We start from the raw sequence: 18,754 nt of genomic DNA on the forward strand, positions 1-18,754 counted from the left end.
TCAACTCACCCCTTAATAATGCCTGTGTGTAGGTGTAGGTACTAGCCACATTAGCAATGGTTGCTTAGTAATGACAAGTCAAACCAAATATATTTTTTTACTACGCTCTCGAGCAATGAAAAAGTTCCACTCACTAAAATACACCACCAATGGCTCCCTCTTTTTCAACATTTAATATTCTGATTCGCTGTTAAATATAAGTACTTACTTCAATGTTCCAGACTTCATTAAGCCAGCCTTTTCCGTTTAGGAGTAATTTTTATTATCGTCACTCGCAACTTTTTCATTGCAACAAATTTGGAAATCCCGCCGATTGTTGCCGCTTTCAGTTGAGGAAATTCCGACACTATAATTGAGTACCTGCACTGCTCGTCATCATCATCGTCACTCGTCGGTAAGTCAATTACCAATAAGCGTCATCTCGTCATCGCATCATCGACTCGCTTCGACCAAAATGACATTATGATAATCAACTTGTTGCCACGGTTCAATTGAAATTCATTATCGGCACATTGCTATTTCATTTTGGCCGAAAAACGAGTAATTGTGCTTGTATTTGCGAGTGAAGCGCGGCTGGTCAAATTGAAGCAGGAATGGAATGTCGTTAGCTCTAGGCGTTTTGCGTTTTTGTGAATGGGAAGTTATTAGTATAGTGAGATAAGTTATTTTAGACTACACAATATACATTGTTACTAACATAATATTTTTTTGAGTTTTAGATCTAATGGACGTCATTTATTTTGAATTAAGTATTTATGAAAAAGATGTGCCATTAGAATCCATTACCGCGTCCTGCGATCGTGATAGATATTATATAATATATACTTACTTAATCATAGATCACACCATTAGTATTAGCATAGAAAAAATAAATAACTTACCCATTGATGAAGAGACGATGCATTGGTCCATTTTCGCTCTTGCTTAGGGCATCTTGCTCAGATCAATTTAAACCTAAATGTGCTCTTAAATTTCCAAAGATTGTAGAGCAAAAGGATGACCCTCTGAGTCACTCCCTTTTGGTTTAGTAACTCTCTTTTGCAACAACCTCTATTCAGTGTATAGGATGGAAAAACCGAACGGGTAATGGAGGGAAAGTAACTTACATACTTTGAATGAAGTTTTGTTTCTTTTGGAAAATAAAGGCACATTCCTTCCTCAGCAAAATAAGCTATCTAAAGGATTTAAGGTAGGTACTTCTTCATGGCCCATTCGTTGTTACCACCCTGTGTATCACTAATTATAAGCATTTTTTTACTTACTGTGGCAAATTTTCCTGCCCCTACCATTATCTCAGATCTCAGTGAAGTTATTCCTTTCCAAATAATACATGTGATCTAGATGAATATGAAATTGAATAAAAAAAAACATAATTTATATTTTTTGAATTTGTTTATTAATTGTTTCTTTTTAATGCATTTTATTATTAAATAAGTTTCATAACAAAAAAATGTAGTAGGTATAAATATTCTTATTTCTACTGCTATGACTGTAGGCATTGTCCACATAGTAAGGTAGTTGTTAAATGGTTATGTACTTCACGCTATTTATATGAATGATAGAATAACTGTCCTTACAAAATTAGATGAAATATTGGAGATAATATTAGTTGTCTTTCACAATGTACACATTATTATCAAGTACAAAAATATTAATACTTCCAGAATCTTTAGATTATAAATTATTACTGAAATTAACATACGTGGCTATCCAATAAAATTGTATTTGTTTGTACCCCATCTCATCAGAGCAACTGGTTTCTATTATTGAATATATAAACTGTATTTAGTAAGTATACATTATATTGGTATCTGTATTTGATAAAATGTTAAACAATGTTTTTTCTCGAGTACAACTAATCTGCTTATAACATTGTTTCAAGAAAATTACGTTTTATCACTATTTTATAGTATAGTAATAATAATAAGTATTCTATATTGCTCGTTTTTGTACAAAGTTTTCATCAATATACTTAATTGGTGTCCTAGTTTTGAAAATATATAATATAATGTCTTATACAGTTAGGTACATAATATGGATTAGATTTTATGTTTGTTACACGTTTTTAAATAATTTAACAAAGCTTTTAACAATAATAAGTATCATGAGGAACTAAGTACACTTATGTTGAACAAAACAAGTAAAAATGTAACCCTCACAAACTGGATTATGGGTAAACAAATTCTGGAGTAGATCCATTACGACTAAATCTTTAAGTACAAAATTCAATACAATGTCTTTCGCGGCACTGCTATTACTAAACGTAACTATTTACATGTCTATGTACAAGCTATCACATATAACAGTTGTAGTTTTATCGAATATTTACATTATTGCAACTTGATTGTCCGTCGTCATACAGACGACACACATCCGCCGTAGGAGACGGAATATAGCGATATTGTCCTTCACGAAAAACTTTTGTTAGACGTACACTATGTGGGGCTTCTCCGGCGCGCGGTGGGCCGGGATGGTCTCGTACGCGAACTGCTGGTACACGTGCTCCTCCGGCTCCTCCTGGGAGTAGGGGCTCTTGTCCACGTGCCACGGCGGGCTCAGCGAGTGGAAGTTATTGCTCACAGTCGACCCGATCATCAGATACCGGTCCACCTCTCTCTTAGCCTCCTGCTCCCGACGAGTCGAGTACACCAGCCCGTTGCCGAGCTTCGACACGTCGCTTTTGAGCATCACGCTCGTCATGACCTGTTTCGACTTGTCGCCCTTGCACTTCTTGAGCGGGCCCAGGAAGTAGAGCACGCCGCCGACGACGCTGATGACGATGCTGACGGTGAGCACCACGACCGCCACCACCACCCAGCCGCTGGAGCAGCCGAACTCCGACTCGGGCGCCTGCACGAACATCACGTTGCGCAGGCGCTCCGGAGCCGCACACTTCACTAACTCATAGTCTATTTTCAGTGCAGTCCCGTTCTCCACCTTGTTATTATTCGCCTCACACTCTCGCCCGAGCTTCCACAGCCACAGCAGCGAACAGTTGCACACGAAGGGGTTCCCCGATATTTGCAGTTCTTGCAACTTATCGATGGGAAAGTGGGCCGCCTCAAGCGTGTCCAACGCATTGTTCTTAATGTAAATGTGCGTCAGTTTGGGATTTCCGTGGAACAGTCTCGGGGGAATCTCTCTCACTTTAACGTTTTCGTTCATCCATATTTTTTGCAAGTTGATGTTGTCGACGAACGCTCGCGAGTCGATTCTCTCGAGCTCGTAAAGTCTACTTAAATGCAAGTGTTTTAAGTGGAACAGGCTTTGGAACGACAGCGCCGTGACGTTCTGGAAGAAGTTTCCACTCAGGTATAGATGCGAGAGGTTGGACAGTTTGGACAAGGAAGACGTGGGCACCGCGGTCATGTTGTTGTCACTCAGGTCCAGGTGCCGTAGCAGAGGCAAATTGTGGAATGCCAAACTATCAATACTCGAAATTATATTGCTATTTAAATCTAAATGCCTCAACGACTTCAGATACTGCAATCCATTTTTGGGCACTTGTTGCACCAAGTTCTCGGACAAGTCCAAATATTCCAATTGGATAACGTAGAAAAGATTAGCAGATGGTATGTCTAATATGGCATTGTTCTTGAGCGATAAGATCTTCAGCGCCGACAGGGGCTCAAAGGTCTCCGCGTCGAAGCTCACCAGCTTATTGTTTGACAAATCGAGTCGCTCCAACACAGATAGATCTTTAAATGTCTGTGTGTGTATATTCGATATCTCGTTGTCTGACAGGTTCAAGTCGAGCAGCCTCTTGAGGCCGAGGAAGGTGTCCTTCTCGAGCCGCCGCAGCGCGTTGTGGCTGACGTTGAGTTGGGTCATCTCCATGTTGTTCTCGAAGTTTTTACTACCTAAGTCTTGTATCTTGTTGTAGGAGATGTCTAGGACGGCGATTTGCGTGTAGAATGCGAACGTGTAGAGGAGGTTGTCTATGGAGTTGTGCGTGAGGTTGATGTGGGTGGCTTCCGGGTTTAGTTGTATGGGGACGATCTCGAGGCCCGCGCCGGCGCAGGAGGCCAGGCGCAGCGCGTCGTCGCACGCGCAGCGCGCCGGACACAGCGTGCGCGCGCGCGCCGCCGCCAGCCACGCCAGCCCCACCACCACCCACCAGCCCACCCGCGCTACCGCACAAGAGCCCATACCATCTCATGTATACCGCACCGGATCTGCAACAAAAGAGGACATTGTTAATAACATGGTATTTACATAGTACAGATGCGTCGTGGGCGGAGACAATGTACCCGTTAAGGATATTTGCATAATGAGGGTTTCCACAAAAACTAGGGAGAGCCAGGCTCGTCAAGTTGCCGGGGTTCAGTTATTTTTTCGCTTAATTTGTTGCTATCGTAAAACGCGGCGTCCCCCGAGTGCTCATAAACCGCGGAGTGGTCTAGCGGAACGACCGCATTATCGCAGCGCAGATCTTAATATAATTTCTGCCAAAATTGCAGATAACAAATGTGCCTCCTCACCATTCCTATGAGAGGGAGGGTAATTGTATGATCCAGATTGAGTTGATAAGGTTCGTGCCACGTGCACGGTGGAGAAATGCCGCAAAAACTTTTTTATTGCCCTTTGTTTTACTTCAGGATGGAATGACATAAGTTTCGTAGTCGTTACGGTTATATTGCATAGAGATTGGACGGATGGATGTTATTTACGGCCATGATTTGTTATTCAATACTCCATTATAACACGTGGGGTTGACGATGCGTTAGAATTGGTTGACATTTTTCGTGCATCAGCGGTGTCGGGCGGCGCGAGGCGGGCGGCGGGGCGGGCGGGGGAGGCTCGTTACAGCTGATCCCGCCGCCTCGCAGGATATTGCGTGCCTTTATTTATTGTCTCGCGTTCTCCAGACGAGCCGCTCACCGCTAACGGATACCTCGCGGCGAAGGGCGACAGAGGCCTCCCAGTAAATATATTCCCTCAAATACTCGCCCATTCAAACAAAGCCTTCGGCACTTTAAATTAAATGTTCGACTTCTCAATTTGATGGAATGTATAATGAATAGTAGCGTAACATCTGTTAACGAAGGCGGGCGATCTCAAAAGTTTTCACGCGCGGGAATAACTAATTGCGAAAGGTTGAAATTCAATTTATGGCTTCTGGTGCTCCTGGGAGATCAGACTGTACCGGGTATTAATAATGCAAAACAGTGTCACGGAAAGTTTTTGATTCCAAATGCAAATTGAATTAGGAAACAAAGTTGAGTGCTGAGCTTGTTCGGCCTCGTCGGTTATCGCCGACTAATGCCTGCTCGCAGCGCTTAGCTTATTTGAATATCATCTGAAGCTGTGTTTGTTGAGACCTCTTCTAACAATAAACAATACTTACTATGAAAAAATTTGAAAGTAAAAATAATGTAAGTACAATATTTTTTATACGTTGTCTATTGAAAATTAACCACATTTTGGAACATCTACAAAACACAGAACACTTAAAGAGTTTTATTTATTAGTGACAAAGAGGGTCGTGGAAACTAGACTCCCTCAGCAACCCGATACGCTGGGGAACCGAGGATTACGCCGGCCGAATTACTGAAACCATACGTATACGCATTTGATATACATTCAGCCAAGTCATGTAAGGGCGGATTAATTCTCTTACATTTTGAAGTATTCGGATTAGACGGAGCCTTAAAAGGTTGTGAGGTTCAATCTCAGCGCTTTCTTTATTGGAAGCCAAATAAAAATGGACAAAGTAATTCGTTTGTGTTTCCGACGGTGATCACTATCAATGGAGCAATAAAATCGCTGTTATGATATGTCAGTGGGCTCCATCAGTTAGCATTTCCACAAAGGGCAGTAGAGAGAAGGAAAAGTGAAAGGGGAGCGAGCCCTCAATTTCCGAACCTAAACTGCCCGACGGTACTCTTTTGTCTTTTAATTTCCTGTCCGCTAGAGTGCTCTGGCATCGTGAATTTCGCTTTCGTGGGCTTCGTTAACTTGTATCGGCCTTTGTTGTTGCCTCCTGAACTTTTCCATTACCAGTTTCATCGATTGAAACCGCCAAATTCGTCGGAAAATTTGTGCCGCTCGACGTCACCGCCCTCCGTATGAAGTGAACGTCAACTTTTAAGCACTTATTTTTCTTCTTTAATCGAGTGCAAGATTTTGTCTTATTTGTTTTCACTGTCATTCAAATATTCAAAATGGAGCTTCTTTTGTTTGCTTATCGAGAAGTTTCCTGTTTTCCCAATAATCTTAAGTGAATGCTTCTGCGTTTGTTTTAAGAATTGAAAACCGTTTTTAATCCGACTAAAACAGGGAACGAGAATTTGTATTTAGGGTGCCGTTCAGTATGTGAAAATGTTATCGTATTCGGAATATTATTTGGGTCCGCAACCTTTGTAATTAGGTCCGTTGTAATATCTAAACAGCTATTAAACATTAAACCACGACACGGAGGGCCGCTCATAATTTACTGTTACAATTTCCGTACACTTTCACCAAATTCAATACCGGGGGTCGTCCCTAAACTCCTTTTGTATTAATAACGCTGAACGCCACCGGTTCCATTTAAATTATTATCAAACTATCCGTTTAGCGCGGGCCGGCTAATTGTGGCCGGAGAGGTAATCGGTCCCTCCTGAGTACGGTTCCACTAAAGTTATTGGCGCGTTGATAGAAGCGAAGACGTTCCGACACAAAGAGCCCGCGGAGGGAGCTCACAATAAAACCAGTGTAAAAGTCGGCTAACCGCTTCCCTCGCTCTCCTAGAGAAAATACTGGGACCTCTTTACACTTTTATGAGTTGCTTAAGTTGCGCGCTGCCGTTTTTAAAACAGTCCCGGCTTAAGCAGCAAAGTTTAGTGCGAGGCTATTGAAATATATATCCAGGAACATACGCCGGCAGACTTCGTTCTCCGTCTACAATTTAAGTTCGGAATATTACAATAGTATTAAGGCGTACGTGCCATCTCGACAGTAGTAATAGTTGGAGTGAGGGCAAGTACTGCCGGGCATAATGAGAAAACTTGTGCTTCCTCCAGCCGGCATCGCGGGTGATGCAGAAAAACACACCGATCGCTGCTCCAATTGATGTCGCAAAAACTAGCTCCGGAGAAACGGATCGACTGCCTCAGGACATAATAGAAATAGTTGCCGTAAATCCCTTTAATAGCGTATAATCTTGAAACGGTATGTGTAAGAACCCCGTCAGCTGTCGACTATTTCAATTATGAGAGAGAGAGTTATGCCAGATTTAAATTAATTCGTATAAACGTTAATTGCGTTTGCACGAGGGGCACATTAGTTATGGGGCTCTCATATAAGCTAACAAATTTTAATATCACCGGGAAGCGCACCTGTCGATAGTTAGTTCCCATTTGTGTGAGCGGCGCTATTGATTTTGCAATCAAAGCCAGATTAGAGCAGCTCCGGCGGATTATTACTCACAGATTTATTAATTTCTGAACGATAACTAACTTTCGGTCGACGCTGCGTTCAAGTCGTTAACGGGAACGTGATGTGGATGTAATATGTTGAGCTGCTATTAAAGTCTCTCAATCGGGATTCTATAAAGATTCGAAAACACCGACTCGTAGAGTAAAAGAGAATCGAATACAGGTCTTATCGCTTTGAAGTACTTTAAGATACTTACACCATCGTAAGTATCAAAAGAAAAACACATTTACACCCTTTAATTTTTTGAAATGAATGTACACAGATAGACAGACAGCCGCAAAATATATCCTTTCAGACGATCCACTAGCAAAACAACTTAAAAAAAGACGAACAAAGCGTCTACACAATTCCATTTTCTCTTTCATCGCAACAGCAACAGAGTCTTAGTGAAGAGCGGCGCTGTATGGGCGCCTTTATAAACGCAATAATGAGGAGTGCTGAGGCGGCATTCAGGCGTGAGCTTGTAACGAGAGGTGCCGATGAATCGTCCATGAGGCGAGCACAAAACTTGCCACTTGCGGCTTTAATAGCTCCCCGAGACCGGGAGATATCCGCCGCCGCCGCCCGCATCCACCCGCTGCGCCGACCAAGCCGCCTCGCCAAAGGGCTTTTAGCAACACCAACTTGCTTTCCCTTTGACTTTCAATCCTAGCCGAGGATTTAGGCCCACACCCGATTGGATGCGGCGCACCGCTGAATACACAATTAGCTAATCAAATCATCCGCGCTGATACGGAAAAACGGTACAATATCTATCTCATTTTCTTCGGAATCCACCTGACATGGCAACCCGTAATCAAGCAATCTGCTTTATTACTTGTTGCTCTTGCTTAGTAGCCACAGTAAGTACACACACTAGTCGTTTCATTTTACCGGTTCGCGTACTTTGTTGAAATTGCAGTAAACTCTAGCGGAGTTTCTTGTGAGGCCAGCCCTTTTAGATTAGCGTGTGGAGCAGCACTAAGTTCATACAGCTCTCGTTTATTTGCTCCCTAAGGCTTTCATTGGCAGGAGTTAGTTCCAGCGCCGGCGCGTCTGGGCCGCATGTCTGAGCTTTGCGGTTAACGCTTCTAAACTCCGCTCCGATAAAAAGACGAGAACTCTCTCAGTGTATTTATTAAAACTTTATCGGAAAATTGAGTGAAAAATAATAAGATTAAAAGTTACCCTTTCAGGCCAGACGTAACGTTTTAGGTCGATGAGGTAATAAAGGATGGAGACGGGACGATCGGGGCTGGAGCTGCATAATTAGGTGCTTGCTTATCTCCAGCACTATCGCGGATCCCGCGGTAAGCCGGCGATGAGCCCCCGAAATGAAGAGGCGGCGTCTTAGAGGATACTGCGAAATTAGTGGGTCGTATCGCAGCCCTCCCGGCGACGAATAATGAAATAGCTCAGCGGAGCGGCGCGATCGACACCGGCCCGATCCGCCGGATTCCGTGTGAGATATCTGCGGCGGTCTTTTAGGGTTATTAAGTGAGGAGGGTTTTAGGGAAATGAGCCGGAAAATATATTTACCGAAGGCCTAGCCTCTTTATTAAAGGCGAAAGAATCCGCATACCCAGTACATAAACTATGGCCGCGGATATATTAGACGGCCGCACACTTTGTCTAGTTCGAACTACCCTCGCGGCGGTTTGCGCTGGGTTGTTAAAATAACGGCCGCCTCTAGGAAATTAAATTGGCGAACAAGGGCCCTTCAAAAACCCTTTGTGTAGGTCTTTTATGTGTCAGGCTAAACCTGCATACGGATAGGTAAGTAAAATATCTCACAATAAAAGCAGGAGGGGAAGATTTGGAAAATAATATTGTTGAATGACATGCATGAAGCCAAATTACCATTTCTCTCAATCTTGTGCGCAAACTGACATTTTCATTTCTTTCCCGTCCCGGTTTTATAAAAGGCGAATATGCGGATCTAGCGCTGCAGCGCTGCGGCGGGGGCTGCGGGGGCCGCGGGGGCCGCGGGGGCTGCCGGGGGCTGCGGGGCTAAGCCGCCGCACGCCCTGAACGTTACTTGGAACAAAATCCCGCGTTTCCGTTCCAATTTTGCTATTGCAACACAGGGGGGATTCCCGTAACGTATTCCCGTTTGCGAGCGAGCCGGAAGGGTTAGGCAGAGCGCCGGCAACGGTAATGCGTTTTATGAATGAATGAATAAGAGGATTTCACATCCATTGCATTGGTTTGAGCAAAAGTGCAGTCGAGCAGCGCCCGAGCACTTCTCCCGATATGCCGCCGGGTTTACCCAATAACCTGCGCTAATGCCTACTAAAGGCCAAGCGGATGCAGCTAAGCTGAATAGCCATAAATTATTCGTAATTTCCCAGGATTGTTTTCCGTTTTATGAGGAGAGTACGCCGAGTTCAGAATATTTTAGTTCGCCGGGTGAAATTAGAGGATCTTTGGCGATGCGGGAACGAGAGAACGAGGCCTGCAGTTTTACGATGCATAAAGTTAAGAGCTGAACCTGACCGAGCCAGTTTACGACAGCGTCGGAGCCAAAACGTATCAAACGCGTGAATTTTACGTCGCTTGATTCCGGCCACTTGCAATATTGACCGTCCGACACAAAAAGGCCCATTAATTCGTGATGTAGCAGCGGCTGCGGACCCAGCCGACTAAATGTAATGTGAACTTCTGCGTTAAAAGGCTCACCTAATTTTTCTTTTCTATCGAAGGGTATCCATTAATTACTGGCAAGTAATCTGTGTTTCTGTAAACGGTCGTCGGTGTTCAAAGGGCAGCGAGTGATTAATTCGATTTGCTCATTGGACGCCCTGATTGCGAGCTAGCCGGCCCCCACACTGTCTCCGCCGCGCGTGTGTGAGTGCACCCATACATATATGCATCGACAAGGTAAGCAGATGTAGACATTGAATTGAATAAATGTATGTCGGAGCGGTTTACGGGGTAAGAGCACTTACAAAACTATGAATGGTTAAATTGATTGAATTTTGTAAGCACTCTCAGCCGCCTACGTACGTCTCTTCATTTAGGTACCACTTGCATAAAGGACCTATCCAGCTTTGAATGCAGTGAAAAGGTTTTCCAAGTAACTGTTGTAACACTTTTGTTGTAAACTTTATCAAGAGCTCAAATGGGGGTTATTTGCTGGTGGAGCGTCGCATCCATCACTGTAGTTTCCTTTCCCCTCGATGGCATTACGGCGAGCTAGACATAAACAAGTTCTGCAGCTAAAATAATCCGACATCGATCTCCACCTGCTCTCGGCGATAACTGTTGTAAAAACGAGTGCCCGCTATGCGGCGGCGGCGCGGCCGGCCGTGGTCTAACTGCCTCATTTGACAGCTGCTTCCTCTAAGGTCACCGCTCCAGGCCGCGAGCAAATTGTTGCCTACGACTACTTTGCACAAACTAGATTAGCTATCTATGCTGTCGGCACTAGCACACTATAATTGCAAGACAAGGCGAGAAGCTGTATGCTCTACCAAAAAATATGGGTCGGTAAATTCGTTCAAATACCGTGTGAACATTTCGTTTAATCCAAATAAAATAAACTCTTCCAATTTCGCCTGACTCCAACCTATAACAGTGCGCATAACCAAACAGAACCTCATCGTTAGATTTTATGTGGAACGAATGCGATCGTTCGGCAACCGATCGACTTTTTAATGGTTGTGGAAGACAATATTTTCCCACGTACGTAGGTAACACAAGCCCGGTGCGTGTGCTATAGGGCCGTATATCTGTTTCAATAGGAATTTTCCGGCGGTTGCCGCAGCGGCCGCGCTATCCCGTGATCTCGACCGCACGATACATTACCCAATATTGTGGCTTGGCGCATCCGCATCAAATATCACAGATACCGTCTGCTATCACGGCGTACACCAATTTTATAATCCCGCCGTCCTTCTATTGAGCCATGAAACCGCAGCCATTTTAGTCCGTTTGACTCCGGGGCATCGTAATTGGAAATTTTGTCGCTTATTAGTTCAGTGCGGCCGAACGATAGTCAACAATGCTGATATCTTTACTATAGCTGCAGAACAGTTATGTGAGAAAACAATTTGAGCTACGAACTCGCAAGACAATCATACCACACGGCCGGAGCGGCATCGTAAACGACTATTTATAAAATGTTCGAGCTGTAAATCAATCACTGTTGTAATTGACACACAGAATGTAGATCACAGCGCGCCGATAAATAAACTTATTTGAAATAAATGCCTTCATCAAGTCGCTCGGGATCCACCGAGTCATGGCGTGCGGTGGTCGCCACAGAGCGTCCTCGGGAAGCGATACCCTGTGGGGTCACTCTATATTACGGAATGTTTCGCATCGCTTCTGCGCGAGCTACGACTCTATCTCGATGTATTAAACGTTCCGGTTCCACGACAGCTCTCGTTCGTTCGTTTTCCGTCAGTATAGAGTAACCCCCCTGGACCGAAGCCCGAGTTCTCACCGCTCCGGTCCACTGCGCACAAATGTAACTTCTTTCTAACTTCCATAATTATTTTCCTTCGTGAACCAATACAATAATTATTATTTATGGGAGTTATTGAATCCGACCACGTTTTCGGCTTAGCATTCGTCACGGCCTGATCTTGCGTTTATTACGGGTCGTAAAGGAAAGACGGTAAACGTTTAGTAATTGATCAAAATATTTGTAATCCGAAGCTCTGGCGAGATGTTTTGATACCAACTAAGGTTTGGAGTCAATCGCATGCAATCATAATAATAATAAAGCAATCATAGTAGCTCAGATACATAGTAAAATAAATCTGTGGTATCTATACGAGTTATTATATAGCCCAGGGAATAACTGTACAGCGAAATAATTACCACTTCTATCGCATTTTAAAAGCTCTACAATTTCAAGATGTTATAAAACTATTTATGTTCCCTGTTGTATTTATTTACAACACAGCCATATCGAAACATATCTGAACTCCCTGACTGGAATACTGAACAGAAATATAATTCCGCAAGAGAAATATCCTGAAGCCAAGACATCGCAACGATACAAAATACGATAAACATCATAGATAGTAAGTGAGTGTAGCTAACGAAGCGGCAAAGAAACTATACCCGAGGCAACGCTGACGTACAAATAGCCCGCCCTATTCGAATTCACGTCAAGTAGACGTGCAACCCGGCTGCCTTAACGCCACCGACGGACGCGCGAAAATGACACCAATTTCTCCAGCAATAAAACTCCTCCCGAGGGCACTGATAGGTTTGTTCGCTCTTATATTTGTAATTCAACACGGAGTTGCCGCACCGCCACGCGCAACTATTGTTTCACCTGCAACTTAAGAAGGAGTTTATGTGACGGCATCTAGACCGTCTGCTTTATGTTTCGCAATTGGTTCCGTGAGAAATACTCGAGTAACTCGTACTTCCATCTCGAGATCAACATCGAATCCGACGGTACCCTAAATTGGAGGAGCTAGTTTGGTTTGGATTCCTGGCTCACTTCATCTGGAGCAGCGCACAAGACGCATGTAACCAATTTAGGGGTGAGTTTCAATTTCGGCTAGAACAAGGCGGAGGTGCGCTGTGTACACCCGCGCTGAGACGACGTCCGAGGCAAGGATCTTCATTAGGCAGCGGGGGGGTGAGGCGCGGCGGGGCGGGAGGGACAGAGCGATGGCTTTATGGGACAATTTGCATTTACACGAGCACAAGCACGGATTACGCGCGCACTTATCCGCCGCTCGAAATGAGCCGGGCCTCGAACCAAACAACTCTTTGTTTATATTCGGACGATTTTTTGCCGCCCATTTTGACGGGCCATTTCTAAACACAACAGTTTTCGGTCGGAAAATATTTGGCTGCGGCTTTTAGAGCTTTTTGGATTTTCATGACTGACGTTTTTTTGTTTGTTCCAACAGTATCAGGTCAGCTTACAAAGCGTGTGTTAGCGACCGAAAATACGAGTATCTACCACCAGCGTCATCAAACCTGCGTGTTTAGAGTACACTTAGTGCATCCTTTCACAAACAGCCTCTCGATAAACTAGTGCCGCTAACTGCCGCCTGACCCACTTTGCGAATCATAGTGACAGACGCCGGTGAGCAGAACATAATGCCTTCCCAAACACAACGGAACCCGAGCGTCGATTTGGGGGCCCGCATCAGGCTATCAACGGATCTGGGGGGTTTCTCTATACTGACGAAAAAGGAACGGTCGAGAGCTGTCGTGCAACCAGAACGTTTAATAGATAGAGTCATGGCTCGTGCAGCAGCGCTGTTAAACTTAGTTTTTCGTCATGTAGAGTGACCCCCCTGCGTCGATTCAGTCGGCGTGTGGCTTCAATGGATACAGACATTTCGCCCTCGTTAAGGTTTTTGGGGATGAATAATGCGCCGACATGTAGGTTAGGAATGTTTTTGTGCCGTTTTAGATTTGAACTCACAATAACATACATATGTTATCACAATGTTGAGTCGTGGCGAGGCCCTTTTATTCATAAAACACTAAAGTTAGTTGCTTATTCAATACATATTTAACACATTCATAGGGTAGGTATATTTATTTTCTGTAGAAAATGTGACTAGTTTTTTGCAATATGACAAGGTTTTCCCGTACTTATTGACCTAATTCGTAGCTCTTACAAGAGATCCGTTCAATCTATTTTCCGGGTAGTTGGTCTTTTACATTTAGACCTAAAGGAAATTGCTATTAAACAAGGGTCCAGAGGAGCACTTTGCCATATAAATTCATTTCCATTCATAGTTACCACATAAGGAAGTGAAAATAATTAACTAATGGTTATGCATGAAAAAATCGCAACTATTCTCGATACGTCAGACACTTTCTGCAGTTACTTACACTGGTTTTCATTGTATATTTTTGCTTTATGTTGATAAAGTGATATAATTCTAAGGCATAATAAATGATGAGATACATCATATTACCTTCTACATGATACAAAATCAGAATGCACATGCTAGCATGCTACCCAAAAAATAACTATACCTAAGTAAAATTTTATGAGTAGAGCTGTTATTTATCTACCACAATAACAGTGTTGTTTATTAATCACTTCGCGTGATAGCCAACATTTACATTAATCAACCTCACCTTATTTATTTTACGTTTTTTTGACAAGAGATTATATCCAACGATTAAACTAACACAACATTTTCGCCAACAATTCCCTATTGTTTGTATAAAACGTTTGAATTTAATTGTTGTGAAAACTGTTGTATCGAAATTCGGGCCATTTTTCAAACATGACGTGAAAATTCGATGAAAGCGTTGGAAATTGTGACTGTACTGGTATACAAAGTTGTGAGCACAAGTTTCGATCCTCCGTTAACGTTGCGTATCGTCAACTGTCACTGTCAAAATGTAAGGCAAAGTTAGTTCCAAAAGTGACATTTGATTTTTCCATATGTTAGGTGGAATTTCACCAAACGCTAAACGTATTTAGTAACCTGTCATAAGTCTGTCAGTTAGTACAAAATGTATTTAAAATTTGATTTAAATACGTTTAGCGTTTGGTAAAAGTGACCCTTCGTGTAGATTCGAAAATAGTATCGAATCCTATGCTCGCGGCTCAGGTTGACCATTTGGCCAAACCCAGCCCTGTGATTGACACGTTGGGTATTCGTGTCATTCAAAAAGGCCTTTTTAAACCCAGTGAGTGAAGGTGCCATTGAAAAATTATTTGCCGGATTTTACCTGAAGTCGATAGATCAGTTACATACGCCTGAGGGGTTATCGCGAAGTCAAAACGAAGTAACATTGACGTAGTCATTAGTGTCAAATTCAATACAATTTGAATCCGATAATCGTTGTCAAAACAAGTTCGTGATATGAGGCCTGTTTCCTATTCGAGCTTATTGTTTATGTAAATACTAGGTGTAAATATCGATATATTTCATTACGTACGTGGGCAAGGCTTAATTCGATAGGATTTAATGGTGTATAAACGATAATGCATCCAAGTTTACAAAGGCTTTGTGGGGCAGTTAACGTGGATCCGATGATTTAATGTAGTTCAATTATTTGCAGGTTACTTGAAATTGATAGCGTTATATGAGCTCGGTTAAATATGGGTATGTATTGAACCTATGTTCATTTAAGTGAAAATATTTACTGAAATAGTACGAGTCCGAGGCATATGGCGATGATCATGATTGACTAATATGTATATGTTTTTTGCAATAAATAAATAAATATATAGGTACCTACGATTCCAATAATGAGAACAAAAATACCAAAACAAAAACTAGAACACACTAAAAATTTCCATCTACTGTGATACGCTGACGCTACTAAGTAAATCTCGGGCTCGCAACACTAAACAAAAACAACAATTTACGACAAACACAAACCGCGAATGTGCAGAATCATTTGTGGCACTAGCGCTGGAGCCGGCTGCACACGACAAAATGTGCAATCTAAGTGAATGTAGCAAGCACACTGCGAACTAGCCGAGAACTGGGGTCACACTACATAGCGAAAAACTAAGTTTGGGAGCGCTGCTACGCGATCTCGATATATTAAAAGTGCTGGTTCCACGACAGCTCTCGATCGTTCGTTTTTCGTCAGTATAGAGTAACCCTCATGTTGCAGCAACGAAACGAAACAGTTTTTCAATCTCGCAACAAATGGTGCAACATTTACTACGAGCTTAGAGGAGCAACAAACGGCGGCGCAGGTGGCGGCCGTGTTGCTTTATTGAGAAAAGATACAAATTGCCCCCGCGGTTCAGCAGATTCGGGGTTGGATGGAACCTTGTCGGAGTGTGGCTTCAGGTGTAACTATCCGTCTAGTTGGATCGAGATCTAAACTGCGGACGATTTGGCAAAACGCGGTACGCATAACAATATGTTGAGGGTTGAGCAGATTTATAACTTGTTGCAAGTAAATAAGCAGCTTACCTAAGTATGGGCTGTAGCTTGATGTTATAAATTTAGCTGATGCTGGAACATGGATCCGAAGTGCAGGTGGAGCGATTCAAATGTTCATAATCTGAAACAATGAAATAATCCAATAAGTAACAATATAAGATGACATATCAAAGTATTTACAAGCACTGAAGAATTTGATTAAGTTGGAATGGTACAAATACATGGATTTTTCCTTCTTTTATAGTTAAAACATATTAACCCAGAAGTTTACTGTCCGTCCGGGCAGAAGTTACGCGGCGTGAGGCGGACCGTACTTAGAGACGTATAAAATAAAAGTAGACCGCTATAAACAAGCAATATCTCTTTTATAGATTCTCATAATTCGTTTTCTTTCTCATTTCTCAGGAAATATTAAAGGGCAACATGGGCCGAATTCGATGGCCATAAAACAAGTAACGATATATTAGTCTTTCATCTCGTAAAAGAGGTACCTATTTAAAGAAGAAAAGGGAAAAGTTTCCACGAGTTTTCCCGGAAGACGTAGCAGGCGCGGGCGGCGTCAAACACGCTGGACGGGCGTACAAAAGGCAATTGTATCGGAAAAACGGTTCGCATCTGGCAGAAGTCAAACGTTTCGGCGCCCGCATCCCTCGCCGGGGCGCTGGCCGGGGCGGCGGGACTCGGGCCAAAACAAAGCGTGCGGAAAAGTCGCACCGGCAGATGGCGCAGGTGTCCGCCCCGGCTCTAATCAGGCGGAAATGTGCTCTCGAACATGCCCCCCCCCTGCCCGCCCCCGCCCCTCGCCTGACCCGTCCACCTGAACGCAAGACCGCTCCGGCGAAATTTGAATAGAGTTTACCTTCGGTCAGCCCAATCCTACGTAAAACTTCACAACCCGTTTCGCGTCAGTAAACGCTGGCGCTCTCCAAACAATACCCTTATCGACGTGACGACTTATTGTCGACAGAGAAAAAGCGCTGCGGAGATAAAACTCAGATACCACCGAAAGGGTTATACAAAAAGTGAATAAGCGCTCTTGCATTCAATTTAACTAACCAGGATTACATCACTGCTTGAATTAATGTAGTGCGTCAGACAAAGAGCCGGGGTCATTCGGCTCTTATCAAGAGAAAGCTCGAGTCGAGCGCAGCGGCCGATACTGCGGATAACAGAGAGAGCATTCTTTTGTTTTCATTACGGATAACCGCAGCCGTTACAGCAGAGATGTTCGTAAACCTTTTGACATTTCGCTAAAAGGTTCATTTAAACTGATTAATGTAGTAATTCCCCCGCGAGAGCTCACAAAAAAAGACACTCGGAGCATTTATTTGGTGACGGCTAGTGAGCGAGAGAAAAATGGACGGCATTTATCTGAGCCGTATATCGCGGCGCGGCGGCCGCGGGGCATCTATTTTAATAGTTACGCTGCTTCGGTTAAAAGAGGGAATGTGGAAATTTTGTACGCAGACCAAAAAGTTAACTTTTCGAAAACAGTACACTCTCCCGGCTGACTTTGTTCGGAACTGGGCGAGAGGAAACTGCCCGAGAGTAATGCTATGCAAAACATTAATGAACATGCATCAAAATAGGATCGACTTAGTTAAAATTCAACAGTGTGTCAAATTGCTTGTGAATGGGGTTGTATTCTGGGAGCGAGATTGGTTACACGGTGTCGTATCGTATTGTAGCGCGGCGGGCGCGGCGTGTATCACAATGGTTCGAATTTGGAATTTGACCGGACTCATATGTTGCGCGTTTAATTGCGTGAGGCAGTTGTACCGAGCGATCGACCCGCGCCAGATAACCGCCCAACCGCGGCTTAGGGGAGACCACAGGGTCCGTTTATATGTCTTTATTATACCTCTACTCAATAATAATGGAATAAAGCAGCAGTGGGGTGATTAATCAAACTGATATTGTTGGATGAAATTGGAATATAACTGTCAGATTATGAGTTTGAATATGTGTTTAATTATTTATACTAGCCCCACAGATCGTTATAAGGGGCGCTGTTATTGTATAGTTCATCTGCATAACTGGCGTCAAGTATAATTAGGTTGCCGTAATCGAGTAGGAGTTGTTAAACAAAACATAGTTAGTAAAAGTTGGAGTTAGTTATCAAGCTCCCCAAACAAAGACGTTTTCCAGGAGCGAAATATAATTTGAGCTCATTAGTGCTCAAGTTTCTTTGCATAAATAGTGGAAAAAAAATATGCGCAGATTAATTCGAGTTTTACTTTTGTAAATTTTTCACGGCACCGTTAACGAGGTAACTCGCCGTGTAACAAAGTTACGCGATGCAGCGACTTCCGCCGCTTTCAAACCCGCTACAAGCCGGGTTCCTTAATTTTCTTTGGAAACTCTTTAAAAAATTCCATCACTTTTTAAATCCGCGGGCTTAAAATCCCCTTTACCGTGAGAAACAAGTTGCTAGATTTTATGAGCGGACTAAATAAACGACAGCGAACGTTTGGAGGTTGCATTAAAATTTTAAATCTCTCTTTCAA

General features: G+C 43.3%; 1 protein-coding gene across 1 annotated transcript in view; it reads right to left on the reverse strand.

The window, feature by feature from the left end:
- Positions 1-1,379: 1,379 nt before the first annotated feature.
- LOC105386340 (protein artichoke-like) overlaps positions 1,380-18,754 on the reverse strand; it is a 55,095-nt gene continuing 37,720 nt past the window's right edge. Inside the window, exons 2-3 of the mRNA XM_038112753.2 lie at positions 16,278-16,368; positions 1,380-4,175 (exon numbers count right to left, since the gene is read on the reverse strand). Of these exons, the coding sequence (XP_037968681.2) occupies positions 2,425-4,149 (1,725 nt within the window). The 5' untranslated portion in view covers positions 4,150-4,175; positions 16,278-16,368 and the 3' untranslated portion in view covers positions 1,380-2,424. The remainder of the gene's footprint in view (positions 4,176-16,277; positions 16,369-18,754) is intronic.

The sequence above is a fragment of the Plutella xylostella genome, chromosome 5 (assembly GCF_932276165.1).
Source record: "Plutella xylostella chromosome 5, ilPluXylo3.1, whole genome shotgun sequence".
NCBI classification, from domain to species: domain Eukaryota; kingdom Metazoa; phylum Arthropoda; class Insecta; order Lepidoptera; family Plutellidae; genus Plutella; species Plutella xylostella.